Source organism: Oncorhynchus nerka, linkage group LG8 (genome assembly GCF_034236695.1).
Source record: "Oncorhynchus nerka isolate Pitt River linkage group LG8, Oner_Uvic_2.0, whole genome shotgun sequence".
NCBI lineage: Eukaryota > Metazoa > Chordata > Actinopteri > Salmoniformes > Salmonidae > Oncorhynchus > Oncorhynchus nerka.
The window spans coordinates 27,822,913-27,849,558 of NC_088403.1; the positions used below are offsets into that span (position 1 = coordinate 27,822,913).

General features: G+C 44.4%; 1 protein-coding gene across 1 annotated transcript; it reads right to left on the bottom strand.

Annotated features, from left to right (window-relative positions):
• Nucleotides 1-229: 229 nt before the first annotated feature.
• Nucleotides 230-19,147, bottom strand: LOC115133079 (podocalyxin-like). The gene is made up of 8 exons (XM_029665942.2): nt 18,686-19,147; nt 5,729-6,406; nt 5,307-5,521; nt 5,178-5,204; nt 4,181-4,313; nt 3,927-3,970; nt 3,672-3,794; nt 230-3,526 (listed from the first exon to the last, which is right to left on the bottom strand). The coding sequence occupies exons 1-8, from the start codon at nt 18,756-18,758 to the stop codon at nt 3,332-3,334; spliced, it is 1,488 nt and encodes a 495-aa protein (XP_029521802.2). The 5' UTR covers nt 18,759-19,147; the 3' UTR covers nt 230-3,331.
• Nucleotides 19,148-26,646: the final 7,499 nt, after the last annotated feature.

Consider the following 26,646-nt stretch of genomic DNA (forward strand, 5'->3'; position numbering starts at 1 on the left):
ATGAGCACTACTCTGTGGATAACGTGAATGTGTAGAGAGCCTATTGTAGAATTGCATTGTATGTAATGTACATAACGAATAAAGATTGTATTTTGTTCAGGTTTTCATAAATAAATGACTCCGGTCTTTTGATTTGTTTGTAACCAGTTGGGATGCAACTATACATTTTGTATTTTGATTGTTTCGTCAATTTACCATTGGTGAAAAGTTACAAAAAATACAACACATGTTTGAAATAAGTGTGTTTTTATTGGCAAATCTTTATTGGTATAAGAAAACATGGCTGCCCTGGTCATGATAAGACGAGGCGCAGCTTCCAGTGTGTCAGACCCCTGTTGTTTGGCTTCATCAGCAAACAAACCATAAATATATACAATAACTGCTAAATACTTTGGTGTAAAAGTTAAAGAAATCTAATACGAGTGAGTGACTGTACACAATAACTAATGACAAACAGTACATAGGAATGTGTAGAATAAGTGGTGGATTGTTTTGGTGTTGGTTGATTTTACAGCTTAAATATAATTGGGAATTATTGTGTCCATGTGAATTCTACATGAATTTGAATATGTTTTGCCAGAATCACATATTGGATATTTAATGGATATTTAAATATATTTCTATTCAGTTGATTTGACAAAAAATGGTAACAAACAAAAATGAAAATGTGCAGAGGCCTATGTAACAAGTCATCCCTGGTGTTTAACAAATTACCACACAACGTTAACATCAGCAAACAATAAAATATGTACAGTTGAAGTCAGAGGTTTACATACACCATAGCCAAATACATTTAAACTCAGTTTTCCACAATTCCTGACATTCAATCCTAGTAAAAAAATCCCTGCCTTAGCTCAGTTAGGATCACCACTTTATTTTAAGAATGTGAAATGTCAATAATAGTAGAGAATGATTTATTTTAGCTTTTATTTCTTTCATCACATTCCCAGTGGGTCAGAAGTTTACATACACTCAATTAGTATTTGGTAGCATTGCCTTTAAATTGTTTGACTTGGGTCAAACATTTTGGGTAGCCTTCCACAAGCTTCCCACAATAAGTTGGGTGAATTTTGGCCCATTCCTCCTGACAGAGCTGGTGTAACAGTCAGGATGTAGACCTTGCTCGCACACACTTTTTCAGTTCTGCCCACAAGTTTTCTATGGGATTGAGATCGGGGCTTTGTGATGACCAATACCTTGACTTTGTTCTCCTTAAGCCATTTTGCCACAACTTTGGAAGTATGCTTGGGGTCATTCTCCATTTGGAAGATCCATTTACGACCAAGCTTTAACTTCCTGACTGATGTCTTGAGATGTTGCATCAATATATCCACAACATTTTCCCTTGTGATGCCATCTATTTTGTGAAGTGCACCAGACCCTCCTGCAGCAAAGCACCCCCACAACATGATGCTGCCACCCCCGTGCTTCACGTTTGGGATGGTGTTCTTTGGCTTGCAAGCCTCTTTTTCCTCCAAACATAACAATGGTCATTATGGCCAAACAGTTCTATTTTTGTTTCATCAGACCAGAGGACATTTCTCCAAAAAGTACGATCTTTGTCCCCATGTGCAGTTGCAAACTGTAGTCTGGCTTTTTTTTAATGGTGGTTTTGGAGCAGTGGCTTCTTCCTTGCTGAGTGGCCTTTCAGGTTATGTCGATATTGGACTCGTTTTACTGTAGATATAGATAATTTTCGCACCAGTACGTTCATCTCTAGGTGACAACGCGTCTCCTTCCTGAGTGTTATGACGGCTGCGTGGTCCCATGGTGTTTATACTTGTGTACTATTGTTTGTACAGATGAATGTGGTACCTTCAGGCATTTGGAAATTGCTCCCAAGGATGAACCAGACTTGTGGCTGATTTCTTTTGATTTCCCCCATGATGTCAAGCGAAGAGGCACTGAGTTTCTAGGTAGGCTATGAAATACATCCACAGGTACACCTTCAATTGACTCCAATGATGTCAATTAGCCTATCAGAAGCTTCTAAAGCCATGACACAATTCTGGAATTGTGTTAACTTCTGACCCACTGAAATTGTGATACAGTGAAATTATCTGTCTAAACAATTGTTGGAAAAATTACTTGTGTCATGCACAAAGTAGATGTCCTAACCGACTTGCCAAAACTATAGTTTGTTTAACAAGACATTTGTGAAGTGGTTGAAAAATGAGTTTTAATGACTCCAACCTAAGTGTATGTAAACTTCCGACTTCAACTGTATCTTTAGGGTCCAGCCTCCCTGATAGAGTAACCCCAGTCCTAGACTAAAAAGCCTAGTTGAAAAGGCTCTAAAGTCCAAGGCTAGGCTTTATCTATGTCCAGGAAACCGGCCCTAGGTAAAATTCTTTAGAACTTTCAAATGACTATTTACAGTGTTTTTCCCTTTGATATCTGTAGAAGCTCCTGTCCCAGCAGTGTCTCCAGGGACCCCGTTGTTTCACCAGTATATGGCTTCTATACAGCAGCCACTGCCAGGTCGTCAGAGCTGAGATTCACTAGTAGTTTAATTCATTCACCAGGATGATTATTTCACTTTATCCTGAGGTCATTTTCTTTAAATCAATACTATTGAGATTTAACCATAAAGGCAAGTAGTGTTACAGTATTACAAAGTTTCAGCTTCCATTTTCTCTGAAAATATAAGAAAATACTATGTACAGGTGCTCAAGTGTACAATTCAATGCACTTTTGTGGATTACATTGATTACAGCATAAAGAACATGCAGATTTTAGTTCATACACTCCACCCTGAAATATTGGTGGTTTGAGTGTTTGGTTTTCCCAATTAAATCAATAACTATGTAGCGGTACATCAAGTACCTTAAACACTCAATGGCGCTTAAAATGGGATTGTGTATGTTTGAGAGTTACATTTCCCAAATATTTATTGAATATCTCCTAAAACTAGGCACAATGTTGATTGGTGTAGTATTCTCCAAATGGCCTGTTACTTTTCCATGGTCACAGCGATGGGACTCAGACACCCATTTAGGCCGGATGGGTTTCCAGAACCTGTCATCCTCTGGGTGTTATTTTCTCCAGATTTGTCAGGTGGTGTCTGTGTGTTGTTGCCTTGGGTCTGGTTCAATGGGGAGGAACATTAAATGTGTTGCGGATAGAAATGCATTGCATAGAACTGTCACAATTGTGCGATTTCTCAAATCCCATTATTTAAGGTTGTATACATTCTATATAGAATACATTTCTACCTGCAACGTTGGGAGCTAGAACCCTCTACTAAACAGGGCCCTTGTAACGGTGCAGGGAAGGGAGAGTCAGTTGGTCGAGGGAATATAGTAGCACCCCTGTCTGTTCCAGTCCCCCTCTACAGGTGAGTGTCCTCCTCATCTGGCATGTCTTCTTTGAGCAGGTTGTCGATGGGGACAATCCAGCTGTCGTTGAACTCTCCATTCAGGGCCACCTTCTTCTCCTGCATCTCCTGCTGCACCTCCATCACCTCCAACGTGGGGTTGTCGTGGTAACCGTTCTCCACCGTCTGCATCTCCTCTGTCAAGTGTTGCTGTTGAAAGAAGAGAAGGGGAGATTTTGGTGAGGACCCTTCGAAAGCATAGCTCAACTATTATTAGTAAGTATTTTAGGAAGAATGTGGACATATCACGGACAGACTATTGATTGTAGAGTAGTTTGATTTTCTAATGGATTACTTGGAGGTTCTTCCGATAGGACTTGCGGTGGTATGCGGCGTAAAGGGCGAAGCCTACAATCATGGCCAGCAGAGCTCCGCAGGATGCCAAGATGGCAATCAGGGTCATGTTGTCACTTTGTTTCTGACAGAATAGATGAAAAAGTAAATAAAGACCCACTCTGACACGCCTCCCTCCAAATACAAGCTTTACATGTTCTCCAGTAGCCCGTTTATGATGACATTCAGGGAGATATGTACACAATGTTAGACTTACTCTGGTGATTTCCTCATAGTATTGCTGGACGACAGCATTGTCCACTAAAAGAATCAGAGGAAACTTTAATTTACAACTGTTCACTTCTGGTACTTGACCTTGACAGCAATTGGCTCAAACCCTCTCAAATAGTATGTATTCAAAAACACAACTCATACAACCAAGACTAGCATTAGGAAATGGGGTACATTTGGTGTGATCTATTTAATTGCCTTGGAAGCGTATGAATAGTGGTGACTGGGTAGTTTACATACCTTTGCCGGTAATTACCACGCTGTCAACGGTGGTTTGTCCGTTGTTCTCTCTCGCAGCCAGAGTACAGTTAGCGTCGTGCATTTGAGACATCAGGTGTCGACACAGCGCCTCCAGGTCCTTCTTCTCATGATTCTGAGAGAAAACAAACACGTTTGTAAGACTCCATCAAAGCTTTTCATTAGTTTTCAACTTTTTCTAGTAGATTGCGGCAAATGTTTTCATAGTTTATGAACGGGACAAAAAACAATCAACATGCCTTGTTTAGTGAATCTCAATCTATCTAGCTGATGTAATTTCACCATGACATCATTACAGCCAGCACTACAATGCTGGTTGTGGTGAGTCGAGGGAAAGGTCAAAGGTGGGACGTCAGCGTTTCCCGTGCAGTGAGGTGTTAGTTATTCTTGTCCTTTCTGAAGTAGAGCAGCTGTTCATAGTCAGAAAGCGAGGGAGAACGCGAGAGAGGTGTGGGAAAGATGGAATCTAGCGAAATGTCAGGAAGGTTTCCCACTAAGACTTTTTCCACCCAATGCCTGCAGAATCCTTTTTTATGACATATGATGCACTACTTCCTGTCCTGACTTTGGAAACAGAGAAGTGTCGCTCTGTGTTCTGTGTTGAGAATAGACGGGTTGGTTGTTTATGGGTCAAAACAGACGGTTTGCTTAGATTGTTGACGTGTCAACTCTGTCTCCAAATGTTTATTGAAGATAAACGAGATAGAGGTAAGATACAACGAGGTGAAACGCACCACCTACGATTCCCCACATGGCAGCTTCTTGTCATTGTTGCTAGCCATCTGGCCATCCAGAACCACAACAACACACTGACTTCTGTCCCGTTGATGCACATCATTGTCAGCTAACGGTGCGCTCTAAGATGGATCTAACTGCAGCTGAAGATTTGTCATTACATTTGTCTTTTGACATCGAATGTAAACGCAGGCCTAAACTCGTAAGCAAATCTAGGACGACAGTAGAGAGGAGAAAACCTTACCTCTTCATTTCTTTTGGACATGACAAACTGTAAAAAGCAGAAACGATCACAAAGTTAAGATCATATTTGTGTTGTGGTTTTTTGAACCAGCCTGACAAGTCTCTTTAAGTAAAAGTCTTTCTGTCCTACCATAAAGCTCTTGGGAGGACTTGTGGTAGTGGCCGTCGTGGTTGTAGTCTCAGCCATGGTTGTTAACACCATTCCTCCCTGTGCACGGGTTGTGGTGATAGCAAAACTGCTTCCTGAACCCACAGGGCTGGATGTGGAAGGTTGCTGGGATGGAGAGGACGACCTTGACCATGGGGTTGTAAGGATTGGAGTATGTCGCCCACCCACCGGTGTGACTGTTTCAAGAAGCATAAATAAGAGAATGGACAATTTTGTCAGTGGAATATTCTTTCACTTCCATCATGTAATCACACATGACCGCATATGAACATGTATGAGGTGCATGTTATAAGAACTGTTCAGCTTTTAGACTACAGCCAAACTCTATGCTGGGTGAGTGATAGGTGTTTTGAGGTGAAATGGTGGTGGAGGTAGAGACTCACCTGCAGTGGAGTGAGGCATTCCGGCGGAGCTAGTGGTGGTCTGGGTGAGGGTTTCTGAGGAGCTAGTGGTGGTCTGGGTGAGGGTTCCTGAGGAGCTAGTAAATTGCGCGGTGGTGTGGGTTCCGGTGGAGCTAGTGATGATCTGTGCGTCGGTTCCAGTGGAGCTAGTGGTGGTCTGGGCGTCGGTTCCGGTGGAGCTAGTGGTGGTCTGGGTGAGGGTTCCTGAGAAGCTAGTGAATTGCGCGGTGGTGTGGGTTTCGGTGGAGCTAGTGGTGGTCTGTGCGTCGGTTCCAGGGGAGCTAGTGGTGGTCTGGGCGTCGGTTCCGGTGGAGCTAGTGGTGGTCTGGGTGTGGGTTCCGGTGGAGCTAGTGGAGTCCAGTCCAGCAGTAGTCATGGTGGTGGACTCCACATTACCACTGGACCTCCCAGCGGTAAAGGTGCTCAGCGCGGCCCCACTTGGTACGGTAATGCTGGCTAGTATAGTCCCGGTCCCATTGATTAGACTGGAGGAGGTAACTGCATGGGTGGAAATGTCATTTTGTGTGTAGTTTGGGGCTGGATCAGAAACAGGGGTGTGGATAGTGGATATGTTGACCTCTGAAGTTAGAGGCTTGTAGAGAGTTGAAGAGATAAAGGTTGTTTGTGTTGGATCAGCATGAGTACAGTGAAGTAGAAAACCTGGAGTGAACAGATATAAAACAGAATCAGAATTTAAAACAGAATCCATGTGGGCTGCATACAGTTTTATACATATTTTGCATTTCCAAGAGAATATCAGCGATGAGATATTGAGTAGCCTCTGTGGTGAACTCTGTGTAAACCTGTTGTGGTTTATTTCCTTCTCTCCAGACAGCTGTACAGTAGTCGTTCTCTTTGTTTCTCTATTTATAGTAAACAGGACAGGATGCTCCACACAATAACCTAGGAAGTACCACACCCAACCTATGGGCTTGCCCTAGCGCACCGTAAACAATCCTGGACCACGTTCTTAGGCTGGGACCCTAGGGATTTAGAACAATGGCTTCTATAGGATCCTCAACCCACACACACGTAACACCATAGCATTAGGACGACTACTTGCTTCCTCATACTCAGTCATACACATACCTGGGTGGACAGTCACACACTAAATACACTCATACCTCTCTTATCTCACATGTTCATACACTGCTCAAAAAAATAAAGGGAACACTAAAATAATACATCCTAGATCTGAATGAATGAAATATTCTTATTAAATATGTTTTTCTTTACATAGTTGAATGTGCTGACAACAGAATCACACAAAAGTGATCAATGGAAATCAAATTTATCAACCCATGGAGGTCTGGATTTGGAGTCACACTCAAAATTAAGGTGGAAAACCACACTACAGACTGATCCAACTTTGATGTAATGTCCTTAAAACAAGTCAAGTCTGTGTGGCCAAGTCTGTGTGGCATCCACGTGCCTGTATGACCTCCCTACAACGCCTGGGCATGCTCCTGATGAGGTGGCGGATGGTCTCTTGAGGGATCTCCTCCCAGACCTGGACTAAAGCATCCACCAACTCCTGGACAGTCTGTGGTGCAACGTGGCGTTGGTGGATGGAGCGAGACATGATGTCCCAGATGTGCTCAATTGGATTCAGGTCTGGAGAACGGGCGGGCCAGTCCATAGCATCAATGCCTTCCTCTTGTCTTGCATTAGGAGGAACCCAGGGCCAACCGCACTAGCATATGGTCTCACAAGGGGTCTGAGGATCTCATCTCGGTACCTAATGGCAGTCAGGCTACCTCTGGCGAGCACATGGAGGGCTGTGCGGCCCCACAAAAAATGCCACCCCACACCATGACTGACCCACAGCCAAACCGGTCATGCTGGAGGATGTTGCAGGCAGCAGAACGTTCTCCACGGCGTCTCCAGACTCTGTCACGTCTGTCACATGTGCTCAGTGTGAACCTCCTTTCATCTGTGAAGAGCACAGGGCGCCAGAGGCGAATTTGCCAATCTTGGTGTTCTCTGGCAAATGCCAAACGTCCTGCACGGTAAAACCCCCACCTGTGGACGTCGGGCCCTCATACCACCCTCATGGAGTCTGTTTCTGACCGTTGGAGCAGACACATGCACATTTGTGGCCTGCTGGAGGTCATTTTGCAGGGCTCTGGCAGTGCTCCTCCTTGCACAAAGGCGGAGGTAGCGGTCCTGCTGCTGGGTTGTTGCCCTCCTACGGCCTCCTCCACGTCTCCTGATGTACTGGCCTGTCTCCTGGTAGCGCCTCCATGCTCTGGACACTACGCTGACAGACACAGCAAACCTTCTTGCCACAGCTCGCATTGATGTGCCATCCTGGATGAGCTGCACTACCTGAGCCACTTGTGTGGGTTGTAGACTCCGTCTCATGCTACCACTAGAGTGAAAGCACCGCCAGCATTCAAAAGTGACCAAAACATCAGCCAGGAAGCATAGGAACTGAGAAGTAGTCTTTGGTCACCACCTGCAGAACCACTCCTTTATTGGGGGTGTCTTGCTAATTGCCTATAATTTTCACCTGTTGTCTATTCCATTTGCACAACAGCATGTGAAATTTATTGTCAATCAGTGTTGCTTCCTAAGTGGACAGTTTGATTTCACAGAAGTGTGATTGACTTGGAGTTACATTGTGTTGTTTAAGTGTTCCCTTTATTTTTTTGAGCAGTGTATATAAGGACGTATACCTACATTACCAACACACTGCACACTAAATAGCATACATTTCAAAGGCAGCATACCCTGTCACTTCATATAGGGCTGCATAATTAATCGAATTCACATCGAAATTGCAATACTGTTGTGCCATATTCATGTCGCAAGAAGCATGCAATATTTTCGAAACACCGCTCAGTCATCTGTAGTGTCTGTTTTTATAGTTTACTTGTGGCTGCTTCCCACTCACACAAGCCCCGCCCCATCAAGCAGCGCAGCTCCTCCTCCTATTTAGATTCACTATAAGTTTGTATGCTGTTCTGTTAGGTCAAATGCAGTCAACAGATTGTTCCAAACAACAACAATGACACTTTTTTGCTTTTTAATATAAATCATTCTGTTTCTAGGATTCCAACAGTTCACCCAAGTATTTTAATCTACAGGTAACTGCCAAAATAAAGGAAACACTTGAGTAAATGACAGATAGAAAGTATATGTAAAGCAGGTGCTTCCACACAGGTGTGGTTCCTGAGTTAATTAAGCGATTAACAACCCATCATGCTTAGTGTCATCAGAGAGTAAGAGGTCGAAGCAGTTTTACTCCACCCAAAATCTGTCCACGAAAATAAGCCCACGACGTGAGTAATTATTTTATGGAGGTCAATGAGAGTGTGTCGAATTTGGTCAACAAAAATGCAATTGGTAATGTGATACGTGAGGCTTATTTGACCGAATAGAAGTTTCATAATGGTTAGGTTGACAGAGTGAGACAGTCAATGTCTAGATAGACAATAGATAGAACGAGCAACTGATGAGACCGATTTGCTTAACTGCCGGTTAATTTTCTCCATTTCGCTCTAGAGACTAGTTTTTATCGGCTCTCAAAGAAAATAATTTGTTTATATGCATTGTTACTTTTTTCTAAACTCCTCTAATTGTCAGAAAAGTGTTTTTATGTAACTTCAACAGATTTTCAAGAATTTTCCTTACCAGTGTCTACTGCACTGATATATGTGGCATTTCGGCAACTTACCCAAAACCGATTATATTGGAGTTGCGCCTGTTGTCATAGAAATACAGTGCATTCGGAAAGTATTCAGACTCCTTCCCCTTTTCCACATTTTGTTATGTTATAGCCTTATTCTAAAATTGATTAAATAATTTTTTATCCATCAATCTACACACAATATACCCCATAATGACAAAGCAAAAACAGGTTTATAGAAATTGTTGCAAATTTATTACAAATAAAAAACAGATACTTAAGTATTCAGACCCTTTGCTATAAGAATCAAAATTGACCTCAGGTGCATCCTGTTTCCATTGATCATCCTTGAGATGTTCTACAACTTGATTGCAGTCCACCCGTGGTCAATTCAATTGATTGGACATGATTTGGAAAGGAACACACCTTTCTATGTAAGGTCCCACATTTTACAGTGAATGTTGGAGCAGAAACCAAGCCATGAGGTCGAAGGAATTGTCCGTAGAGCTCAGAGACAGGATTGTGTCATGGCACAGATCTGGGGAGGGGTACCAAAACATTTCTGCAGCATTAAAGGTCCCCAAGAACACAGTGGGCTCCATCCTTCTTAAATGGAAGTTAGGAACCACCAAGACTCTTACTAGAGCTGGCCTCCCGGCCGAATTAAGCAATCAAGGGAGAGGGGCCTTGGTCAGGGATGTGACCAAGAACCCAAGGGTCACTCTGACAGAGCTCTAGAGTTCCTCTGTGGAGATGGGAAAGCCTTCCAGAAGGACAACCATCTCTGCAGCACTCCACCAATCAGGCCTTTATGGTAGAGTGGCCAGACGGAAGCCACTCCTCAGTAAAATGCACATGACAGCCTTCTTGGAGTTTGCCAAAAGGCACCAAAAAGACTCTCAGGTCATGAGAAACAAGATTCTCTGGTCTGATGAAACCATGTGTCGCTTCTGGAGGAAACCTGGCACCATTCCTACGGTGAAGCATGGTGGTGGCAGCATCATGCTGTGTGGATGTTTAGCGGTGGCAGGGACTAGGAGACTAGTCAGGATCAAGGGAAAGATGAATGGAGCATACAGAGAGATCCTTGATGAAAACCTGCTTCAGAGCGCTCAGGACCTCAGACTGGGGCAAAGGTTCACCTTCCAACAGGACAACGACCATAAGTACGCACCCAAGACAATGCAGGAGTGGCTTCGGGACAAGCCTCTTAATGTCCTTGAGTGGCCCAGCCAGAGCCCTGACTTGAACCCAATCAAACATCTCCAGAGAGACCTGAAAATAGCTGTGCAGTGACACTCCTCATCTAACCTGACAGAGCTTGAGAGGATCTGCAGAGAAGAATGGGAGAAACCCCCCAAATACAGGTGTGCCAAGCTTGTAGCGTCATATCTAAGAAGACTGGAGGCTGTAATCGCTGCCAAAGATGCTTCAACAAAGTACTGATTAAAGGGTATGAATACTTATGTAAATGAGAGACCTGAAAATAGGATGTAAAGATGTAAATCCCGACATGGTGGGTTGTCATGGTGATTAATTGTGGTTGTCGGGGGCAACGGAGACATTGTCTAAAACAGCCTCTTATCGGTGTCTGATAAGAGGCTGTTTTAGAGGGGTGGTGGAGGAGGGGAGAGGTAAAACCTTGTCTCCATTTCTTCCTTTTGACAGGCAGCCTAAACTGTGGCTGCCATCCTAAACTGCAGACACGCCAATTGTTATCAGGCTCCATTAAGCAGCTTAGTAGTCACTATGAGGAGAGAACCCAGAGACACGGACAGCTCTATAGGAGGGGGAAACTCTAAATCCTCCCCCCGGGCCCAGCCTGTTTTTTACACTCCTGGTCATGTCCCCTGGCAGCTAGTGAAAGGGGGCTGCTTCAGCATTGGTAATGTCCCCTGGTAGCTAGTGAAAGGAGGTTGCTTCAGCATTGGTAATGCCCACTTGTGGCTCAACCTGGTCTCAGAGCATTTCGTATTATTCTTTACGTAAATACAAGACACTACTTAATTTTGATATGTTACAAATTATGAATCATAAATGTTACGAATTATGAATCATAAATGTTACGAATTTGCGGAACGTACAATATGTTAGGATAAAAGTTAGATAAAATGGTTAGGGCAGGGTTAACGAACATACTGAGTGGTTGAAAAGTAACTAAAAAGGAGTAAGTAGTTTTCTACATTTGCTAATTAGCTAAAATGCTAAAACAACCAACCACCCTCCGCTCATTTTTGCTTTAATAAGTAACCTTCTCTCTTATGTAACCATACCAAATGTAACATATCAGACTAATTTCAGTGTCCCAGATTTATATTTACTATGTTACGTCTAGTCTATGAGACCAGGCTGGGTAGCTCGAGAAAGGAGGCTGCTTCAACATTGTAGTCTAACAGGTGGAAGTATCCCAGCAGGACTGAAAGACAATGAAAAAATGTGTTTTACAGACAGTATTTCTTTGCTACATTTTTTGACAGCTTTTGAAAATGTGTAAGTCAGGAGTGATACAGTTCATTTCTGACATACACTATGCAATGTCTTGGGAGTGGACTGTTCTAAACATCTGTACTGATCATGCAGATATTCCATGTACAGTATGCATTTGACCTGGGACTGGTGAACTGCTCCTGTGATTTCCACACAGTGTTCTGCCTCTGAGACTCTGTGTTGTTGTGAGACGTGTGTCTCTATCTGTCTGCACCACTATCTCCCCTCCTCTACTTCCTCTAGCTGTGGTGTCATATTTTGGAGTGACCCTCTTTGACCCCATCTGTCACCCGGGTGTCTGTTTCTTAACAGGTGACAGCAGCACCCCTGAGTCTGACACACACACACACACACACACAAGCACACACACACACATATCCATTTACATTTACATTTACATATCCCACCAGGATGGCACCTATAGTCTCTCAAAAACATGAATTCCTTAAGATGACCCCCCCTCCCAGAGAAAGGAGGGGGGGGGGCAGGAAATGGCATGGAAAGTTCCATCTCCATAGCTTCCCTTTCCTCGGCCATAGGCTCCCTTGTTGTAACTCATAGAGCACACCAGAGCAGGTTCCTGTATACCACAGTAGGATTACATTACTATCCCCATGAGTATTGGATGTCTGTCTGTGACTACACAGCATAACTGGGCCAACACAGACTGACCTGCAGCCAGGTCTTATTAGCCTCTTCCTCCACCAGGCTATTATTAAGATGGATCGCTAGGTCATTGGGTCCGGCTACGTCCTGTTGGGTCTGCTACTACAGTGGCCTGTCTCTCTCCCACGGGGTGCGACCCGGTGTCCCGGACCCTCTCAGGGCCAGACGGTAGTCAGAGGGTGTGAGAACCGACCCCAGGGTCCTTCCTGTTGACTCTGTTATGCAATAAGTTATGGGCTTCTTTGCTCTCTCACTGTGTGTGTGTAGCACATGGGGATGTGTGGCTCAGTTGGTAGAGCGTGACGCTTGCAACACCAGGGTTGTGGGTTTGAATCCCATGGGAGACCAGTACGAATAAAAGCAAACACTCGCTCTGGTTAAGAGTGTCTGCTAAATGACTAAAATGTAAATGTGTGAAACTCCCTCCTCAGCCTGAAGTTTCCTTACTTACGCCACAAATACCCAGCTTTTTGCATGGCGCCGACTGGTAAGACGCTTCAGGAGGTTGGTCACGTGTGCTAGCAAGGCAGAGGTCGTGGATTCGAGCCTCGGTGTGAGCCGAATCAGGAAGAAGTGGTACACGCTAAGCAAGCAGCGTGACGTCCTTCATGTGTGTGCATGACTTAAACACAGAGAGCATGAAACACTCTACACACACCCTGCTCTGACTCAAGACTAACAGAGACACAGACAGAAACCTAGTAAAATACAGTCAGTTACTTCCAGATCTTCAAGATGGAAATGCAACAAGATGATGATAAGGCCTCTAAATGCCATTTACCATAGGGTTGAGTTCTTCAACTTCCCCAGTGTTTGTGTTCCTAACTCATGCCTGTGACAGTGTTACGGCTTGGCCTGTCCCACTATGACTAACGAGTCAGTAATGGGGTCAGAGGGGTGTCTCCCTCTCCCCTGCCCTCCCCACAGGGGTCCTGTTGTTGGGTCCCGGCGGGCGTCAAGCACAGTCCTGTTTCGTGTGAGAGCCTCCATCCGTACACAGTTAAAGCAGAATGACAATCGGCCTAGAGGGTGGAGACTTGTTGAATTGTCCTGCCTTCCTGACAGCCATATTGTAAAAATAAACCTCTGGGCCCCAGGCCCCACATAGACTACTGGTAGAGGGATGGGAGCAGAGGCTTATGGCGACCAGCCTGGGCACCAGCAGTGGACATCTTAAAAATAAAAAGAGCCTTTCTTTATGCTAAGGGTGTGTGTCTGCAGGTCCACTTGTGTTCTGGCATGGGTATGTGATCCTGTCTAGCTGTGTGTGAATTCATCTCTGTCCCTGTATGTGTGCCAGCCAGGCCATCCCATAATAAGGCCAGATTTATGTGCGTCTGAGCGTGAACATCCACCATGCGCTGCCAGTGGCAGGAGAGTAAATAAATAAATGTAGCTATCCCTCCCCAGCCCCGGACGCACAAAGCCACCCTGTTAAGTGGGTGACGGCCCACACAAAAGCCTGGCTCGCCCCGCGTTCGGCTCTGCCAGGAGGGGGTTACTCCCTCAACCCCGGCCCCCTGCTGCGGCCCAGGCTTTTTAGGAGCCCAGTAGTCCCCCGCCTTCCTGGGGTGTCCCATTGAGAGGGGTAATTCAGAATTGGAACTGGGGGAGGGAAGGGAGATGAAGGGAAGAGAGAAGGAGGAGGGAGGCCGTCTTTACACAGTACTTATCCAATAGGCTCCTCCGTTAAGGAGAGGGGCTGTGAATGTAAAATCACTGTATGAATAAAAGGGAGAAAGTGGGAATGGGGAATAGGGGAGGTGGGTAGAGGAGAGTGAGGGTGGAAAAGATGTGTCTCTGTCTGATGGTGTAAATTGTATTTTTTATTTTGTTTCACCTTTATTTAACTGTCTGTGACTCCACAGCATAACTGACATGATGAAGATTATTAGTTGCCACACGGCGTGGGTTCACACACCCAAACACAGACACATTTCTAGTGCTGTGATGCCAGGGTGATGGGTTAGTTTGTGTCTATGTTGAGCTGTGATGTGCACATATGGTCCAGCACTTGTATAGGACTTTAGTCTATAGAGGTCTGGGTCGTTCCACAAAATTAGTCCCTTTTTGGTAGTGTAACTTAGTGAATGAAAAAGAGTTTGATTTCACCTAATAACATTCCATCATGAACAGCAATTTAATAAATGTTTTAAAATATATATATATAATAAGCGCCTACTAAGTGACAAATAAATGAACAGGGTTGACGATTTAGTCATAAATCCCCATGACAGGGTTGTTGAAACAGTTCTATCCTGTCTATCTACGGGTAACAGGGTAGACATGTTATGCTCAACACGCTTTTCCACTAGAAAATACCCTATGATTTTACAAATGTTAATTTAGAAAATATTTACAAAGGAATAGTTTCACCATATTAAAACGAGAGTTTAGTTCACGTAACAGGGATGACCTTGAAATGAGGGACAGCCCCCCTCTTAAAATGATTCACTAATCACATGAATAAATACTATCATACTATCAGCAAACCATCTGTTGGTTTGCAACTGCTTGTTAAGGTGAGGGTTAGCTTTAGAATAAGGGTTAGGATTGGGGTTATTAAGGGTTAAAGGTTAGTAGATAGTTGAAATGGACTATTCAAATAAAGTGTTACCAAGCTTGGGAAAATGTTGGGGTTAAGTGGGTTAAAATCTTGAGGGACATGACAAAATGCAAAATGTTGGTACTTTAGCAAATCTTTATTCATAATAAAAATCAAATTCATTGAATGTTCCATGTGGTCTATATTAATAGGCACTACATTTAAAGAGACATCCGGAACTTTGTCGACTACCTAAGTATTTTTTTAAACCTCTCGCCTTGGGCTGGATGTGCCAATGTGTAGTTCACGCATGCATAATCTATTAGCAGAATTACTGTTATATCTCAATTAGCCATGAAATCCCTAGTTTGAAAGCTTCTGGAAGCTGTGTGGCACCATTTTGAGTGCTGCAAGATTGGCCAGCCCACAAGTTGCACAGTGAAATAAGGCTGGCCCAGGCCTGCCCAGCGTTATCCAATGAGGCACATATAAATCAAATCAAAATCAAATCAAATCAAATGTTATTTGTCACATACACATGGTTAGCAGATGTTAATGCGAGTGTAGCGAAATGCTTGTGCTTCTAGTTCCGACAATGCAGTAATAACCAACGAGTAATCTAACTAACAATTCCAGAACTACTACCTTATACACACAAGTGTAAAGGGATAAAATAATATGTACATAAAGATATATGAATGAGTGATGGTACAGAGCGGCATAGGCAAGATGCAGTAGATGGTATCGAGTACAGTATATACATACTACATATGATGTAGTATACCATTTTCGCACTTGTGCGCTACTTTCAGAACTACTGGGTAAAAAGTATGCAAATCTTCCAGAAGTTCTATTTTAATATAACAGGTTTTTACTACTTAAAATATCAAAGGAACTCATTTCGTGGAACGACCCGTCTATTGTCTTTAGTCCTGTGGCTATGTAGTATGCTATTAATCTATTGTCAGTAAATACATTAGGCAAGGAATGTTGGTAGACAACAGTGTGGAACAGTTGACATCATGGAGGAGGTTGGAGTGATATAGTGGTCACCGACACTTCACTTAAGGCCAACTCTTTGACTCACACACACACACACACACACACACACACACACACACACACACACATGTTTTGTTTGCCTGGCTCTTATTAAGAAACATCCGCTCTCTGTTTTCTTAGAGGCAAAGTAGAAGGGAGTTGCCAGCCATGGCAGAGAAAGGAGTGTGAGTAGAGAGTGAAGGTGGGAGGGAGAGACCTTGTACATGTGTGTTCCTGTATTTGTGATATGAGAGACATGAAGCAGGGAGGCGGTAGAAGGGAGGAGGGGAGCTGAGTGAAGGTCTGTGATGCATGGTGCCAGCCACTGGCCTGATTAATGTCCACCTGGCCTGGACATGTAGGAGTGTAGGCTGCTCTGGGGTGAAGATAGAGGTGGAGGGTGTGGTGGAGCTTTATCATCCACATCAGACAGTGATGAATCACAAGGCTTTACTACACTTACTCCCTAGAGGAACGGGAAGCCTCCCTCTCCTGTACTGTTTCCCAACACTGCTGTTTAAAACCCCAATCCCCTGAATGTCGATAGTGGATCTAAATCCCCTGGCTGCCTCTGAAATGGCACCGGCCATTACAATGCATTACTTTTGACCAGCGCTGTAATGGGCCCTGACCACATTACAATGCATTACTTTTGACCAGCACTGTAATGGGCCCTGACCACATTACAATGCATTACTTTTGACCAGCACTGTAATGGGCCCTGACCACATTACAATGCATTACTTTTGACCAGCGCTGTAATGGGCCCTGACCACATTACAATGCATTACTTTTGACCAGCGCTGTAATGGGCCCTGACCACATTACAATGCATTACTTTTGACCAGCGCTGTAATGGGCCCTGACCACATTACAATGTACTACTTATGGACGGCCCATAGGGCTCAGGTCAAAAAGTAGTGGCCTATAGAGGTAATGGAGTGTCATTTCAGACGCAAAGCCTGTTTATTGTCCTGCTTTCCCACACTTTTAGTAGGTACATTTCCAGGGGAGTGAAGGAATGAGGACTCCGTCTCCCTGTCCTTGCATTTGAGTGAACCAGGCTGTGTGTGCGTGTGAGGAGACGGAGGGAGCGCTCAGACGACTCCTCTCAGGATGGGAATCTGGTGCCACACCTTCCTTTGGAACAGGGATGTTGTTAAAGGGTTTTTCCTATCTATTGTTCTCCGCTAGCGCTCTCCCATAAGCTAGGCATAGGGAGGATAGCCGTGGCTGCCAAGCCGCGGCCCGATCATAACAAAGATCCTGGCTGGGTTTACCTTTTAGGAAAACACATGACATGACCTTCATGAGCCCAAATGGAGGATGTAAAGGACTGGGAAGTGGTGTGTGTGGGGTAGGCTCTGGAAGGATATGGTCTAGTATATTCAACCTTTTCTTTGAACCTTTTTTCAACCTTTTCTTTTAATAGCAATATGGTTAGTTTGCAGATTGAACACGTTTTATTATATCATAAATGGATGGTTTGTGTTCTATCAAATGGTAATGGAGGTTGGTTTGTATCCAAGGAGGACATTATTTTTATTAGTGCCTAAATGCTTGGTAATAATGCTTGTCAAGTTAGTTTTAGGCCTAACTCATTATGTGGTCTAAAAAAGTTTTGGAAAAAGGGCTGACCTTGAACATCCAGTCTGTTTTTGCTCGGCGACAAAAAAAACAAAAGCCTCTACTTTTCATTAATTTACAGTGGAAAGAGGCAGGTGCGACCTGCGCGTAATTAAAGAATAACACTCTGCCTCACCATTAGGCATGAGGGTCGTCTCGAGCGGGTCACGGGGGCACTTCATTATGCGGTCCCGTTGTCTCCCTCACGGCATCCCGGCTCTTGAGCACAGTATGAGAGGAGAGGACCCGGGCGTGAAGAGGGGGCAGATGTTTCAGCTGCGCGGCCCTGGCACTGACTCCCCGGTGCCACTCCCTCAGGTGCCAGTCTCTGCCTCGCACTTACAGTGCAACTCCCCCTCACTCACTCCTCGATACCGAAATTAGAGCAGCATTTTGTGAAAGCGCGCAGCTGGTATAGACTCTCACTAGTATTGGTGGGATAGAGGGCTAATAAGATAAGTCGCTCTGGATAAGAGCGTCTGCTAAATGACTTAAATGTAATGTAAATGTTTAATAGGAATTATATATATATATTTTTTTATTACTTCCAAGCAACAATATGTCAATCATATAGACGGAATATAACGAAAACGATTTAATTTTTAATGGAAATTACATTCCATTTTGTTTTACAGATTTACTGATTAGGCTACAAACTTCCGTGCACTATTAACTGTAGGCTATTGATGTGCGCACCTGTTGCTGAGGAGAAACACAGACAACTCTCATAATCAACATTGTTTTATTTAGTTGTTTTTCTTTTATTATTAATTGATAAATTATGATACCAAATGTGATCTCCTATGTTAACTTCTCTCATTGAATGTCTTCAATTGCTCAAATAACGGAAAGGTGGTGATGGGGTCTTGTGGGTCCCCAAAAATAAAAACCAACTTTGATCAAATTAAATAAAATAAATAAAATACAAAGAATAGACACTTACCAAGTGGAAGAAGTGCCCACGTGATTCGCATTTTCGTTTCCATTCTGTTTTTTTTTACGAAACTTTGTTTCATTCAGTGTTGCTGCAGCACTCAATCCGTAGTTTTAAGTATTCAGAATGTTGAATAAAAGTACCGGATTCTTGCTGGAGACGCGTTCCGTTACGCCTATCTCATTGAATTTGTATTTGAAGTAAATTATTTTCCCAAAGTTATTGTTTTGCTGAAAGCTAAGAATGCTTTTGTTTGGCACTTCTCCCCTTCTTTACTCCCCCTCTCTGAGTCGGGAATTTGGGGGAAAGTTTTTAACCGGTCTCCTTGGCTGCGCTGATTGTGTTGTCGTTGCTGGCTCCCTCTCCCGGAGTGGCTTGAAAACGTATTGTGCCTTCAAAGTGCAAGCCCCGTGGCCAGTCCAGACCCCAGTCTTCTTTACAAGTGTTCAGCTGTTACTCACAGGCCCATGGCACTGCCCATTCCAGCTTGTCATGCGAGGCCAGGGGAGATCCAATAGAAAGCGTTTTGGGTGGACTCTCAAACTGACCAACACTTTGAATAACAAAGGAAACGACTCCCAAAGACTTATGTTCCTTCAGTTTGCCTTATTCCAATAATGGTCAATGAAAATAAATAATTGACGATTGTTAGCTTGCTGCGTCTTTCAGACACACGCCATGGTAATACATGTTTCCAAAATCATTCATATCTATAGTCCTCCATTCATTCACCATATTAGCCAACAAGGATAGATTAATTTGCTTGGGAAAGTGGCATATAACCAGCAGGTGTGATGTTTATCTTTTGGATTTGGGGATCCAAGCCAGGCTGTTTGACCCTAAGGAGAGAGCTGAGTTAATTCCACTCAGAAGCCATGACAACGGGTATTCACAGGCTTTCCTTGGAATTGCTTCGAAAGCGCTTTTGATATGCCCTCTTCAAAGATCAGTCAGTCAAAGACATTTGGATCCACAAGTTAACGTGATTTTATTTTTTATTTTTTTGCAAAAATACTTGATTTGCCTCAACTGGCAGCTTCATGTGTTAGACAATGTTTAATTAATATCTTGAATAACTTCGACATCAAACCCTACTTGTAATACATGATGTCTGATATAAGATCCAGTGGCTGCTCTGGTGATGGGAAATTAGGGGGAAAATAGTGGAGATAAGATCAGGGGTGTGGAGGTTTTCCTGGGCGTTTCTATGGACTGAAATAGTCTGTCATTATTAAGCTGTTTAGATGTGGAGCTTTCAAAGCTATACTAATGGTACTCCCTCCCATGGTCCATGTCAGCCTGGGTTATACATTTACCTTCAACAATATACAACTTATTTGATTGAAAGAACACTTAAGAGTTTAGTGTAGTTTATGAGTGTGGAGTGGTGTACATACACACTGTGTGTGCCCTTGTTCGTTGGTGACTGACTGTGTGTGCGTGTGGCAGAGAGAGTTGACAAGTGTTTTTACACCTGTACGAATCTATGGAGCTTGTGTATGTGTGTGTGAGCGAGCGAGCGAGCTGGTGTGTGACTGCCACCAATCGTCCCTAATACCAGCAGCTGGTCAGAGAAATGCTGTGTTGGTGTTAGGGATCCTCTAAACTCCTCAAACGTTACACCTTCCAGTACCATCATCTGACTGAGGGCTGATGCTGCACCTCACCTCACCAGGCTGGCCAGACACAGGGCTGGGAGGGGTATCACGGTGGGGCTGCTGTCTGAGCTGTCATGTAACCATGAACTGTCATTTTTGTCTCTCAGCTCCCTTCAGTGCCAAGTTGCCCAGGACTGTGAGCACCTATGGACATTTAGTACATTTAATTAGTCTTTGTTTATTAAAGCTGTCATTATCTATTAATCTGTTTCATTTGTTCCTATTGATGGTGCATTATAGAAATACTATAACTCATTCTAAAACTAGATTTAAATGAAAAAGGCTACGTTGTGAAACTCCTCAAAGATCATTGTCAGTTTGGCAGATCAGCCATGTGACTGTGTGTCTGTCCCAATTGATGTATGTGATTGTTGGTACCAACATCTGTCTCTATGTCACAAAGGGGAAGTCAACCCAGGGATAGTGTCCACCCAGTTGATGTGAACTCATACACATTCTAAAGACATGATTACTTAACCACAATGAGTTGTGTGTCTGTGTGAGAGAGCGATCTGCTGGCTCTGAGCCATGCTTTCCCATGTCCAGTGTTTGGAATTCCTTTCCCGTTAGCTCACTTTACCGTGCCGGACGGCGTTCCGAGGGTTTTGTCTCTCTCGCCCCGGAGCAGCACTCACTCGCCTCATTAGCCTCCTACAATGGAGCGGGCATGCCTGGAATGTGTGCGCGGGTTCTCTCCTCGAACTCTCCCTCACACCTTTCCAACAACCCTTCTCAATTCGGTACTCCTCCCCCCTTACATCCCATCCACCCCCCCTCAGTCCCTTCCTCCACCTGTACCCCTACACCTCCTTTTGATCCTTCCTTCCTTACGCCCCTACAACTCCCTAAGTCCGACTTACACCTACATCCCACTACGTTCCTCCTCATCCCCCCCCCCCCCCCCCCCATCTTCCTAGACCTCCTCAGTCTCTTCAGAGTGACACCGTGGGAGGTGCCTCTAGGTCTCCCTCTCACTTACCTCACCGACATGAATATCTCGCACGTCCCAACTCCCCACTTAACCACAGTGCTCCCCTCATACACCCCTACCATGTGAGTCCCCTCCTTGGACTCACATGGTACCAAACACAGAAAGTCGAAGGCCAGGTCCTCCCTTATATGACGAATTCCATGTTTGGAAGCACAGGTTGTTTTTTTCAGATTGGTTTATTATGGCAGGGGTTAGTTACATCTGAGTGTATTGATGGTGAATGATCCTGGTAGAACCATGTGAATATGGGCTGCTGTGGTGGACACTGTTGCCCAGGTTTACTAAAGTAAACAAAACATTGATTCAGTTACCGACTAACACGGAGTATCCACTGGTGATAGAAATGAAATGAAATGAATCAGCCAATAAAATGAAATCATTTTAAAACACAGACCGAGATTAGATTGCGCAACAGGTGCTTATCAACAATGGATTCATTTGGTAGCTTCTCCATCAACATGTTTCCCTATTCAATCTCCATTAGGACGTCTCCAATCCTAAAGTGATGGAACTCCCCCTGATTTACATTCAGAAAACAAAGAAGGTGATCAAACAATCAGACTTGATGAAGACTTCAAGTACAGGAATTTTAGTCTGTAATGGGGCACTGTGTCCTCTGCTGCGGTAACATCAGGGAGACTGAGGTATGTGTAGGAAGAAGTTTTGCTTTAGTACACCCCCTTCCATTAGTAGATGAATCCCAGAGCCCTGTTGGGAGACAGCATCTGAGGCCTACGTACTCCAAAAAATATTCCACCTCCACTGCACCCTGCCTGAGCAGGTCAGGGGGAGAGCTGGGCTGGTATGGAGGGGGAGACACCCTGACACACAAGAATGTAACGATTTGTTAAAATATCCGCAACACAACCTTTTATACAACACACACCCTTGGAACCAGAAAACACATCCTTTTTGGCTAAAACACATTGAGTAACTCTTCTGTGTGTATCTGCCTTTCTAAGTATAAAAAGCTGCTTGTGCAGCATCCAAGAGGTTTTACATATTTACTTTACATATAGCTGAAGGATTGCATGCAATTTAAACTAGGTATATGAAGAAAGGGACATTTCACAAATATAATTTCCCCAGCTACACTGGGGAATTCATGATTCTACCTGGATTATATTTGAGAGGCTTCCATTTAAGAACACCCTCTGTGTTCTGTTAGACAAATCAAATCAATTTGATTGGTCACATACACATGGTTAGCAGATGTTAATGCGAGTGTAGCGAAATGCTTGTGCTTCTAGTTCCGACAGTGCAGTAATATCTAACAAGTAATCAAAGCTAACAATTTCACAACAACTACCTTATGCACACAAGTGTAAAGGAATTAATAAGAATATGTACATAAAAATATATGAATGAGCGTTGGCCGAACGGCATAGGCAAGATGCAGTAGATGGTATAGAGTACAGCATATACATGAGATGATATGAGTAATGTAGGGTATGTAAACATTATATAAAGTGACATTGTTTAAAGTGACTAGTGATACATTTATTACATCAATTTTCCATTATTAAAGTGGCTGGAGTTGAGTCAGTATGTTGGCAGCAGCCACTCAATGTTAGTGATGGCTGTTTAACAGTCTGATGGCCTTGAGATTGAAGCTGTTTTTCAGTCTCTTGGTCCCAGCTTTGATGCACCTGTACTGACCTCGCCTTCTGGATGATAGCGGGGTGAACAGGCAGTGGCTCGGGTGGTTGTTGTCCTTGATGATCTTTTTGGTCTTCCCGTGACATTGGGTGGTGTAGGTGTCCTGGAGGGCAGGTCGTTTGTAAGTAACTCTTGATCCACATTATAGCAGGGGGTGTAAAGCCATAACACATACGTTTTTCCAACAGCAGACTATGATCGATAATGTCAAAAGCTGCGCTGAAGTCTAACAAGACAGCCAATCATCAGTCATTTGTGTAAGTGCTGTGCTTGTTGAGTGTCCTTCCCTATAAGCGTGCTGAAATTCTGTTGTCAGTTTGCTTACTGTGAAATAGCATTGTATCTGGTCAAACACAGTTTTTCCAGAAGTTTACTAAGGGCTGGTAACAGGCTGATTGGTCAGCTATTTGAGCCAGTAAAGAGGGCTTTACTATTCTTGGGTCGAATGACTTTTGCTTCCCTCCAGGCCTGAGGTCACACACCTAGTAGGCTTAAATTGAAGATGGGCAAATAGGAGTGGCAATATCGTCCGCTATTATCCTCAGTAATTTTCCATCCAGATTGTCAGACCCCGGTGGCTTGTCATTGTTGATAGACAACAGTGTGTGTGTGTGTGTGTGTGTGTGTGAGAGAGCTCGTAGTGTAGTTGTGTGGAGGAGGTACACTACAGGCTCAGTGACAGGACACAGAACACTCCACACCTCCTTATCAGAAGCCTGGTTCCAACCGGAGCCGCTCCTGATATCTCTGCCTGTTCGTATACATAAGAATGTGTGAGGGAGGTTTTTAGCTGGTTTCTAACTATTGAACGCTACATTGCTCACCCTCCTCTCTTTCTGGAGGTAAGGATGTGACTTAGGATGACCCGTGTGGCGAGTAGTGGGGTGAAGGGTTGGTATCTGGGGGTGAGGAGTTGGGTTAGTAGTTTGGGGGTGGGTGACATCTTTGTGGGTCCCATGGAACATTTCCAAGACCTGGGGTCTGAGAGGAAGCTATCAAAGCTGAAGAGGTATCAGATGACCCATACAGCCCCAGGGCTTATCTGGAGGTGCTACTGTATGCGAACATCACTACTGACACGACAGATAGTAAACAGGACAGCCAGATCCACACCAGGTCTCCATTTGACTGTCAATGAAGCTCCCTTTCTGGGTTGAGATTCTTGAGGAGAGGACGTTTCTGGACGTGTCTTGGGGAGAGGCCTGGACTAGGCTTCCGACTGTGTGATGGATGGGATGGATATAGTCTTGTTATTTTTAGTATGTCTTGGATGGGATGAAGCTGGAGAAAACAGGGAAAGGGAAAGGGAAAGGGTGGAGGTTGGTGCGTGTGTGTTTGAAAGGTGGATATGCAGAATAGAATTCCTCAGACACAGAGAGGAGACATGGCAAGGGGGTCAGGATGTGTGTGGTTTTGTGTGTGTGTGTGTAAGCAGTGTTGTGAGACACACAGACACCGAAATGTTCTGTTTATTCACAGACTGGGATCGGCACAGGAAGTGGCCAACGGGAGCTTCCCGGGGAAAAGGGAGGGGCGATCCTACGTTTCTATAGAAGGAAATGGAGCATGTGGGAGTGTACTTGACAGAGACCATTTCCAGTCTGGGGGCCCAAGGTAAGACTGGTTGAGCCACTGCGGCCCTGGGGGGAGATGACCGCAGAAATATTTGGAACACGGTCATGTTAGCGTCAGTCATAGGAAGTCATGGTCACTATAGAAGACTAGTCATACTTAAAGTCATGATGTCATATCACCAGACTGTTTCAGCGTTAGCCTTCTCTGGTTTCCTATCAGTAGCTATGGAGCTTGCCAGGCTAGTGTGTTAGTGCCTCAGGGCTGGGTGCATGGCTAAGGAATGGCAGAGGTGGTGAAGGAATGTCTGTCATCTCCTCTTTCATCTCCTCTTTCTCTCCTCTCCCCTTCTCTCCTCTCCCCGTCTCTCCAGTTGACAGGTGCACAGCTGCTGTCAACTGTGTACACTACCCAACCACACATGAGGACAGACCAGCCCAAATACATTCTCACACACTTTCTCTCTTTTTCTTTCACTCTCTCCCTCTCACACATACACCACTTTCAACCATTGCTCACTCTGCCCCCCCCGTCTCTCTCTTACATACTCTCCCTCTCCTCCCCCTCTTCTCCCTGGCATTGATCTTCTCAGGTTTAATCTCCCATCTCCCCCTGCCCCTTGCCCTACCCCATGCATTCCTCACCCATCACCTCCCTCACGCCTTATCAGAGATGGCCGTACGGTTGTCTGCGGTTTTAACCCATCGGCCTGCAAATCATGTGGAAGTATGAAGCTCAGACAGGGACAGTAGAGTCCGCGGGGATGGGAGGTCAGAGGAATGGTTAGTGTAGGGCAGCACCTCAGTTAGGGGGTCTACTATGGTGGTGGTCCCAGTGTTTAGTAACACCCAGAGCAATGGCCCTGAGCTGATAGTGAACCAACTGTCCTGTATGGGATTGGAGATTATGTACTCTTAATTGTAAATTAAGGCTCACACACATCGCACAGAATGTGGATCTAGCGTTTGTCTGCCTATCGTTCGGCGCGCTGTGTTTTAGGGACCACCCTCCTTTTTCACGTGATTCCATATGTAAAATTGGTGCGCACCCTGTTCTCAAATTACATTCAGAAGTGCTAAGTACTCTCAGCCAGCAAATGTTACTGGTGTGTCTGAGCCCTTACAGGGATAATAGGCTTTGTCTTATACCCCCCACACAAGATGTTCCTACGACCTGTGTGTGTGTGTGTGTGTGTGTCTTGCTCCAGCTCCAATTCTCACTCTAATTGACCGTTCACCGCTGCTGGAACGTTGTCTCTGGAATTCTGCAGTCGTCTATTATCTGGCTCAGAGCGCCACCACGCTTCATGCTAATAATACCATCCTATAGATACCATCCTATAGATACCATCCCATAGATACATTTACATTTTACATTTAAGTCATTTAGCAGACGCTCTTATCCAGAGCGACTTACAAATTGGTGCATTCACCTTATGACATCCTATCCTATAGATCCTATAGATACCATCCCATAGATACCATCCTATAGATACCATTCCATAGATACCATCCCATAGATACCATCCCATAGATACCATCCCATAGATACCATCCCATAGATACCATCCCATAGATACCATTCTATAGATACCATCCCATAGATACCATCCTATAGATATCATCCTATAGATACCATCCCAATTACAGAGATCATACGTACCATCCCATAGATACCATCCCATAGATACCATCCCATAGATACCATCCCATAGATACCATCCCATAGATATCATCCTATAGATACCATCCCAATTACAGAGATCATACGTACCATCCCATAGATACCATCCCATAGATACCATCCCATAGATACCATCCTATAGATACAAATGCAAAGGGGACAGGACGACTGCACCGTATTGAGGGGAGGATGGATGGGGCCAACAACCTCCTTCCCTCAGTAAGAGCATTGAAGATGGGTCATGGCTGGGTCTTCCAGCATGACAACGACCCGAAACACACTGCCAGGGCAACTAAGGAGTGGCTCCGTAAGAAGCATCTCAAGGTCCTGGAGTGGCCTAGCCAGTCTCCAGACCTGAACCCAATAGAAAATCTTTGGAGGGAGCTGTAAGTCTGTATTGCCCAGCG